Here is a 9,897-nt window from a genome sequence, read left to right on the forward strand (position 1 = left end):
GAGACCCTCTTTTGAAAACGTGATAGACAACCTAGATTAAACGTGGACTTGACACATGATCATCTGGCACTCCTTAATCATACAAACATAGGTAATTCGCAAAATAATCGACTGATTGTTTATGAGGGAGTTCCTTTATAAATGGTTAGCTATCTCAATCATTTTTCCTTTCTAATAAAAATTTAAGGATCTTTTATTTTATTTTTATGCGCAAAATCTATGTGCACTTGAATTTGACATATTTGAGCTTGGAGGTGACTAGCCTGGGGGCATTTTTAGCGAGTTTGATTCTATAGGCCAAATGAAAAAACAGGAAAATCTCTATGAGCGTTTCTCATGACTAGGCAAATAACTTGGGTGCTAGAGGCATTTCTGGTCCAAAATTCTTTGAAACCTAAAAGGAGATGATGGACCAAGGAATTGTTCACCATAGGTGTTGAGGAGGATTGGTTTGTGATCCAAAGCAATTACAATAAGGGCCTCGTTTGGTTCAGCATTTCTAAGGGACTTTTCGCCCATAAAGCCTCTTGGAAAAAAAAAATTGATATTTGATTCAGCATTTAAAGGTGTTTTTAGCCAAATGCTGGCATTTGTGGAATGCCAGTCCTCTTATTAATAAATTTCTTTTTTCCAGACATATATGACCATGTTTACTATCATAAAATGACTCTATCTAGTTACGTATGAGAGATACTTGGTTTTATTTTTTTAACAATGACCTTCATTTTTATATGCGGTGCTTACTCAAAAAAATTAGCATCCACAATCGGTCACTTCACCATCCACTGAATAAGTTCATCATTTTTTTTGTCATTTTTATTTTTTGACAATTAATAGCCCAACTTTTTATCAATATACTAGAATGATTATTGATTAACGAAGATGATTAATACTACAACAATTAAAAAAAATTATTCAAAGTTGAAAACAAACCTAAAAAAACCCTAGGCCAAAAGTTGAGTTTTGCATTTAATCTATAATCAAATTCTTGTAAAATATTTTTAAATAAATTTACTAATATATATCTTTTACTAAATATGAAAATGTAAAATGTTATATAGTCATTGTTTCTTTTTTGTAATTTTAAAAATACTAAAACTAAAAAACTTAATTTGGTCATATTAAATGGTTTTTCAAATATATGTTTACCGAACAGTCTTGCATTTCCCTAAAGCATTTTCCAGTTATAGTTTATCAAACAATCTAGTATTTCGAAAAATCCATTTACCTTAAAGGTATTTACATTCTCCCAATGGCATTTCCCTAAAACCGAATCAAATAGGCCCAAGGTATGTGATGATGACTTTTAAAAGCTATAACATCTGGGAATGAATTTGTTGGGGACATTTCAAGTGGACCATTAGGTGGTTTGGAACCACCTCTTAGTGAGCGATTCCCAATTCTAAGGTGCGAGCCGATCATCCTTCTTATGGTACTGGCTTTCTTTACTGTCTTGTGTTAAAGGAAGTGAAAGCGTACGATATGAGCGACACCAAGTCCCTCAAGAGTCCAAACCTTCATTTCTCTTGCACGTGGTTGGCAAATCAGCCACACGGTAGCCTGATGATTAATTCATTTAAATATGTAAAACTAATTTAACCTTATATGGCATATTCATTATTATAATTATTACATTAAATACAGTTTTGTAATTTGCATAATTGACATTTAACCTTCAAAGTAATTAATGTTCTCACGATGGTAAATATCACAACATTGGAATTTTTTTATATTTAGATTATTAGTTTTTCTTAGAATAAAGAAAGAGTAGATCTTTGATGTCTATCGAAGCAAAGATAGGCAGCCTTTGGATTCGGTTCCTTCATAAAGGAAGAGGATGAGATGATCATTAATCTCTTATCTCTTAGGGTAGACGATGATTAATATTGAATTATGGAGCAATAAATTATGGGTTTAAAAGGTATAAAATCACGATTCTTCTGCCTAAGCAGGGGACTAATGATTTCTTCTAGTGATAGAATAGCCCATTTTACCTCAAACTTTTTACAAGGTTAAAGTAAACATCTTCGAACTACAACATAACGATTGTCAATTGCAAAAGTGTTCCACAATGTTGTCGTTGCGCAGATGTATCAAACCGAGATATTTTTCTAGACTGCAAATTGCATAGCAATAAAATGAAGCAAGTTAAAAAATTCTGGGGGTAAAACTAAAAATTGAAACAAAATGTATAGGAGAAAAAAAGGAATTTGTGCTAATCATCATCATCATCATTATTTCTTTTGCGCGCTCTTTTCTTGTGAGAGCTGTTTAATAATTATTAAGCCTAAATAAATATCAAGGTCACTTTTTTTTTTTACAACAATATCAAGGTCACTTGGATGACAAGAGAATTTGCGTCCATGAGTAAAATCTTAAAAGCACCATGCATGATGTGCTCCCTCAAGTCCTCTAGTAGATGCGCAAAAACTAGCTTGGTAATAATAATAATAATTAGTATTATTTCTTTTGCTCTCACTTTTCTCGTGACGGTTGTTTAATAATTACTTAACTTAAGCAAATATCGAACAACAATAGAGTTCGCTCCAAGATCATGTTTCCACGAGGAGTGCTTCCTAAAGTCCTTTAACTAGTGGCGGGACGATTAATTTCAAGTGTGAGGTTTGGATCAGGGGTGAGCAGTTTTAAGTTTCTTACATATTCCGTTTAAAACCTAAAACCTACTCTCGGATACGGGTTCATCATTTTTTTGAACTTGGAACCTACCCGTCAAAACCTGAAACCTGAAACCTATCATATCACAAGTTTCAGGATCAGTTGCAAAGTCTAACAGGTTCTTTTTCTTTCTTTCTTTCTTTTTCATTTTTAGTTAAATAAAACGAAAATGAACCCAATAATAATAAACAAGCTTGTCATTCATCAAAGAAAATACAAAATGAACAAAACTATCAACATAAGAAAATGAAATTTTTAGCAAGGAATTCAACTAGACAGGAGTAAAGATGAACGAATATAAGTGTTCCATTTGGAATTTGGAACATACTCATTTTTTTGAAACTTGAAACCTATCTTGCATATTTTAGAACTTAGAACATATCATGTCATAAGTTTCAAGGTCTACCAATGTCCCACTTATATTATTATATGAATAATTACAATTCACTAATCATAACTTATATTTAGATACACCAAAAATATTAACATTAATAAAATAAAATTTTTAGCCATAAAATAGAACCTCGGATTAATGCTTTCAAATTATACATTCATCATTGAATAACATGGAATATTAGAAGATCGCATGGAAATATAGATCAAGAAAAATACTAAGATTTGTTCCAGTTATAGGTTCTAGGTTTCAAGTTCCAAATTCCTCTAATTAAAAATCTGGAACTTATCCGTTAAAACAAGTTCTTCATTTTTTAGAGTCTAAAACCTACCTTGCATACTTTAAAATCTAAAACCTAAAGATTCATACCAGTCTAGTTCTTAAGTTTCAGTTCTACCATGAAACCATGCTCATCCTAGTTTGGACTTCCATGTCCATAAAGTGATAAAATAAAAATTTAAGGGATATGTTCAGCAGAAGTCCTAAAACTTGTCAAGAAAGTGCAATTGAGTCATAAAACTTACAAAAAGTGCAATCAAGTCCTAAAACTTGTCAAGTTGGTTCAATTCAGTCCTAAAGTTAACACCGTCAAAAAAGTTAACGGAATTGCTGACGTGGCGCTGACATAATATTTTAAATGAATTTTTATTTTATATATGGCTTTTTAAAAAAATTATTCAAAATCTTTAAAAATAAGATAAAAAATTAAAAAGGAAAAGCTAAATTTATTTTAAAAAACAAAATTATTAAAAATAAAAACAAAAAAGGCTGCCGGTGGAGTTTTGCCGCCGCCCATCGTCGGAGGGGCCGGCGACGGTCGCTAGACGGGCCGGTGACGGTCGCCGCCCCTAGGCGGGTGGCGGTCTTCGCCTGTGGCGGGCGGATGACGCCCAGATCTGGGCACGCCGCGAGCGAGGTCTCGCCGGCCCTCGCGGGGGGCCGGCGACGATCGCTCGCCCTGGGCGAGGCCTCGCCGGCCCTCGCCTGGGGTCGGCGATGCTCGCCCGATCCGGGCATCGAGCAACCGAACCTCATGGTCCTCCTCCTCCTCGGCCTCGCCATTCTCGTCGTCATCGGCGGCGGGGGCGGCGTCGTCCTCGTCGGGAGGAGCCGGTGGAGCGGCGACGGCCTCGAGCTCCTCCTCGTCCTCCTCGTTGGCCGGCTTGTCGAGCTACGGCCGCTCCTCCCCTCGGACCCGTTCGACAGTGCCTCGTCGAACAACGCCTGCTCACCCAGATCTGGGCGAGCATTGCCGACCCCAAGCCGATGGTCGCCGGCCCCCCGCAAGGCCTGGCCAGCCCTCGCGGGGGCGGCGTGCCCAAATCTGGGCGTCCTTGCCCGACCTGACGGGGGTAGCCGCCCCTCACCTAGGGCCGACGAGACCTCGCTCGGGCGAGGGCCGGCCACCCGCCCAAGGCCGGCGACCATCGCCGTCCCCTCCGGCGGCCGCGGAAGCTCCACCAGCCTTTTTTATTTTTATTTTTAATGGTTTTGTTTTTTTAAATAAATTTAGCTTTTCCTTTTTAATTTTTTATCTTATTTTTAAAGATTTTGAATAAAAATAATTTTAAAAAGCCATATAGATAATAAAAATTCATTTAAAATATTACGTCGCCCACGTCGCAAATTCCGTTAACTTTTTGACGGTGTTGACTTTAGACCGAATTGAACCAACTCGACAAGTTTTACGACTTTGACGCACTTTTTGTAAGTTTTAGGTGACTCACCGCAATTTCTTGATAAGTTTTAGGACTTCGCTGAACATATTCCAAAATTTAAAAGTAAGTTGAGAGTTGGAATAAGATAGATAAAAAAAAAAAAAGGTAAAAATAAATTTTATGAAGTGAAAATAGTTTCTTCTTCTTTTCTTCTTCGATTTTAGCCTATGAAGGTCATCGTTGGACAGGAAGATCCGCTGATTTCACTGTCGGCGCCTCTCTGACACTCCCCACCTTGGACTTCAGCTTCGGTAAGACGCTGTTTCTTCCTCCAATCATCGCCCACTCTTGTCCTTCCCGCTGTTTCTTGGTTTTTTTTTCACTGGTTTCTTTACCCGATATCGTTTCCTCATTACATATCTCTGCGCTTCATTTGCCATTCGTTTTCTCCTCTGCCTCGTTTCTTTGCGGTTCGGACGCATCATGGATGTACAATTTCTTGCTGTTCTCTTCATTCTTTTGTTTTCTGGGTGATATCAAGACGAGGGCGAGTTCTTGATTTTCATCATTTGGGGGGGCACGAGAGTGGCCGTAACGAGCTGCGTGTTTCTTAGCGGGTTCAGGGGATTTTCGGGGTCTAGCGAAATTGGGTATGCCCTCTTTGTGTTTGATGATATGTGTCAAAGGTCGATACTTTAGTTCGGGGTGCACCTTGCATCCCCACTTTGACGGAGGCTCTCTTTTATGGAGAAGAAGAGTTTTCCCGTAATGCCCAATCCATACGTGGGTAAGAAGAAGAGAATTCATTCGAGTTTCTCATGTAGTCCTTTTTTGGCCCTTTTTCCCTAAGATGATGATGGGATATGGATCCCATTAATTTGCCAGGAGTTTAATTTCAGGATTCGGGTTTTTGGTATACCGTGCTACGGATTGAATGGAAGCTTTGAGGAATGTGTTGTGGCTCATCATAGAACTATCTTCAAAGCATAGCCGAAGCTCTTTTTAATTTGGTTGCCGATGTCTGTTTTTCGGCAGTTCTTGTGTTCTCCGCTGAAAAAGAGTCATTTTTCCATTCGTGTCTCCTGCATCTTATTCTTATGTCTAGCACCATGTCTAACTAATTTTATGCGTCATTTGTGCAGGTATCTCCAAAGAGTAATCTGTCGATTCCGTGGACAAGATCCACAGCTGCTTCTTGAGGTCATGCTATATTGGTATGAGCAGATACTCGAGCATGTGTATTTTGTGTATGCATCTTTTTACATAGTTGACTCATTAGTCTTGTGGATCATTAGATAGGAACCAGCTTAAGGTCAGTTGAGAGGACTTCAACCAATGGTAGTTCCTAGCAGTAACCCCCACAACAGGGAAATGGCCATTAGGAGGAGGATGGCCAGCACGTAAGTCTCTCACTCTCTCTCCCCACCTCCCTGACATCCATCCACCACAAAGTCCAGGCAGCACGTGCTAGTTTATAGATTTTACTCCAAAAATGCAGGCATGGTGTATTACTAGTTAATTGTAGTTGTTACTCATTGCACAAATTAAAGTATTCAGATATCACTTACACAAAGGCTTTCTTTTTTCTATTTTTGTTGTCTTTATGTCTAAAGGCAAATTCTAACTGTCATTCTTTCTGCTACCTTCACAATTTCTTGATCTCCTGGCAAGGATTTTTAGATACATTATGCTATGTGTGTCGTCGACTTTGATTACTTTTCAGAAATTTTCCTGACTGACGTGGAAGAGAAAACTGAAACAAATGTCCATTTGGGAAGGAAAAAAGCCAAAGAAAAGTCTGTGCAATTGGGCAACTTAAACGTAGGGCCAAATGAATTTACTTTGCCTCATTTGCTTTCACTTACAGATTCAATAAAAGAGAAGATGATTTTCCATCCTTGAGAGAGTACAATGACTACTTGGAAGAAGTGGAGGAAATGAGTGAGTTTGTGAATGTTTTTAATTGGATTTTCCTCATTCTGTTTCATTTCTGAGTCTGACAATGATACTTTGCAGCATTCAATCTGATTGAAGGAGTGGATGTGCCGACTATTGAAGCAAAGATTGCAAAGTACCAGGAAGAAAATGCTGAGCAGATTATGATTAATCGTGCGAAAAAGGTGGCTGTCTCTTCTATATACGATATATTGTTTTGGCCACATTAGTGCAATAGTAATTCAGCTCTTTTGACGCTTTCTTTGAGTTTATGCTTTTAAGTCCTAATAGTCGAGGTGTCATGACTTTGCATTTTGGTATTTACTGCTGCTATTGTTTAATAGGCTGAAGAGTTTGCTGTGGCATTGGCTGCAAGCAAGGGGCTACCTCCTCAAACTGATCCAGATGTGGTAAGAAAAACGAAAATCTATTGATCACTTGATTATTGTTGGATTTCACTATTATTGCGGGCCTTTCTGAAGTTAGTCAATGTCATCTTTTACTTACTCCATGTGTATCCTGTATCTTTACATGCATTATATTAGAAAATTGTTGTCTTTTTTATATTTTTGTGAATGATTATCTGGAGTAACTATCAACTCAAAGTTCTTTCACTTGCTGTGGTGCAAAAACTTACATACACAGTCTATAAGGAAAAGTGACCTCGGTGCTTCGAAGTCTCCCTTGATGACATTTTTCATTTGTCATATTGTCCTTGAGGCCAGGGTTTAAGAAATGACAATGCCCAAGTTGTTAGGAATGATCAGATGAGTTGATTATTCCTTAACCGTTAAAGGGAAAATATGATGCCATGCTTTGTGAGTATCACGAATCAGGAGTCTTCCAATTTATTTCTTAGTATTGTCATAGAATACTGCATGATGTGTGATCCTGGGATGATAATCTGCAAGATCACAAGTTAGAGGCATAGAAAGGCTACAAAGTTGGAGAAGCCTTATCTCTAGTGTGTCTCCTTTTAGTGCGGCCCAAGCATATAGATCTGACTTTTGCATGATATCATCATGGCCATCACTATTCTCAACATTCTTTTGTTTTTCTTTTTGTCCTTTATGATGTTGTCACAGTATCATGCAAGAAAGCAAGAACACATAATCAGGTTTCCATTTAACCAGATGTTGGAACCATTAGAGTTAGCATGAATTGTACTGGGATTGCCTTCCAGTTGTTCTTATTCTTATTTTTGTGGTAGTGCATAATTTGGGCATTTTATTCATCCACTTTTGGTTCCATTTTTCAGGAGTTCTATAGGATGAGTTTCAGTGTACGCAGATAAATGCATGTCCACATGGATACATACTTTAATTATGGGGATTGAGAATGTCACCAAGTACGTATGCATTAAGCCAAATCAGAGACTGAAGTGATCTAAAGGAATATGATAGGGAGTTGAGGCTATGAATTTAATACCTTCCAAAAGAAGAGTGATAATGCACAGCTCTATCCAAGTGGTTGGTCGAAGCACTTGGAGAGAGGATGCAAAAATGGCATGTGCATGGTATTCATAAATCTTAAGAAAGCATTTGATGTGGTCCTTAGAGAAGTTTTTATGATCATTGGCTTATTCTCTTAGAATTCCTTTGTTAGTAGACTATGGCAGATGCCATTGATTAGATAGTCAATAATCTAAATAACCTAGATTACCTTCTGTAGGTATTCTGGTTTTCTTCAAATTTCAGTTGTGTTTTGCCATGAATAATTAGTTGCAGATCATATTGTTCGCTTTCTCACGTCTTTAGCCTTCATTCAGGCTCTTAACTCTCAAGCAGGATTGAGTGTTGGGACACAGGGACAATATGCTCCTGCAATTGCTGGAGGACAGCCACGGCCAACAGGCATGGCTCCGCAGCCGGTGCCACTTGGGACTGGCCTCGACATCCATGGATATGATGATGAAGAAATGATAAAGCTCCGAGCTGAAAGAGGAGGCAGAGCGGGAGGGTGGAGCATAGAGCTAAGCAAGAAAAGGGCTCTTGAAGAAGCATTTGGAAGCCTTTGGTTATAATTCAGTTAGTTCTAGCACTGTTTGTGGGTGGGAGCATTCTAAGATGGTTCTTAAGGGAGGAAGCGAGAATTGCAATTGTTATGATTGGTCTGACTAAGAAAGTGTTTGCAATTATCCGCGTGAAGATCATGTCTTTCTGGTTCTTGCATGGAGAGCATTTGGAGGAGCAGCAGCCTTGCTGCTCGCTGGCAATTTTAATGTGACATTGAAGGTGTAAAATTGTTACCTCTAATACGATCATACTTGGAATAGTAATGGTAACTGAATCTCTCTCTCTCTCATTGGAGCAAACTCTCTTGTCTCTCTAAATTAATCAAAAGTTCAAGGCTTCAGCTTGCCCTAGTGTTTTATTGGTGAGATTGTTGATGTGGTCGAAGAGTAGGGAGAAATTCAAGTGCTTTCCTTGCGGAGGGAAGAGGTAGTTCTAGGGCTTTGTAGGTGAACTTTAAGGTGATTCTATATCTCGGCTGCTCATCGCATGCCATCATGCTTTAAACTTTGTATCACTGTAAAAAATAAATGTAGCAAAAACAAATGTGAGCATTGAAGTATGGGTGCTCTAAGAAGGAATGCGACGAAACTCAAGAAGGAGTCAGAGCATGTCTGTATGGTTGATTGCAAATTTGAGTGAGTTGATTTTCCTGAATAATTTCCCTCATACTTCTGTCATGCCTTCCTAAGTTACCTGCCCATAACTACATGCCGTATGCTTTCCAACGGGCATACCAGCTGGTGAACTTTTGACTAGTTTTCGACCCAAAAAAGAAAAACTTTTGACCAGCAGTACGCACCTACATCTGTTAGGACAAGCGAGTAAGCCCAATGATCAGGATGTCTACATGACAAGAGACACCGTCACTGCCCGATAATTACCATGACAAGAGACACCTGGTGGTTTAAGAAAATTATCTTCGCTCAAGCTTAAAACGCATAAAAATCCATTTCCTAATTATATTTTCTTCACACTGGATATACTTTAACTCGGAAGCGTCTTGAGTAACCAATGAGGTTATGGAATACCAGAAGCTCTTAGCGGGAAACTCACGTGCCAAGGTTGATGACAGATGACCATTCTTCATGCGCTATTCGGTTAACTTACACTCATCCCACCCCGGAACTTTGACCGGACTTGCCTGAACATCGTCTTTTTTGAGAGTTCACAACAAAATGGGATTTTAGCTCAGCAAGTTGGATATTTCACCCATTGAGAC

General features: G+C 38.6%; 1 protein-coding gene across 5 annotated transcripts; it reads left to right on the forward strand.

Annotated features, from left to right (window-relative positions):
• Window positions 1-4,913: 4,913 nt before the first annotated feature.
• LOC104429702 lies at window positions 4,914-8,967 on the forward strand. 5 transcript variants are annotated; one of them, XM_010042538.3, is made up of 7 exons: window positions 4,914-5,039; window positions 5,871-5,942; window positions 6,024-6,128; window positions 6,596-6,669; window positions 6,745-6,848; window positions 7,008-7,073; window positions 8,432-8,967. In XM_010042538.3, the coding sequence occupies exons 3-7, from the start codon at window positions 6,064-6,066 to the stop codon at window positions 8,684-8,686; spliced, it is 564 nt and encodes a 187-aa protein (XP_010040840.2). In that variant the 5' UTR covers window positions 4,914-5,039; window positions 5,871-5,942; window positions 6,024-6,063; the 3' UTR covers window positions 8,687-8,967. The 5 variants fall into 5 exon arrangements, with proteins under 5 accessions (XP_010040840.2, XP_010040842.2, XP_018722366.2 ...); XM_010042540.3 differs by having other exon boundaries at window positions 6,028-6,128; XM_018866821.2 differs by lacking the exon at window positions 4,914-5,039 and adding an exon at window positions 5,087-5,217.
• The last annotated feature ends 930 nt before the right edge of the window (window positions 8,968-9,897 follow it).

This window comes from Eucalyptus grandis, chromosome 3 (genome assembly GCF_016545825.1).
Source record: "Eucalyptus grandis isolate ANBG69807.140 chromosome 3, ASM1654582v1, whole genome shotgun sequence".
Taxonomy (NCBI): Eukaryota; Viridiplantae; Streptophyta; class Magnoliopsida; order Myrtales; family Myrtaceae; genus Eucalyptus; species Eucalyptus grandis.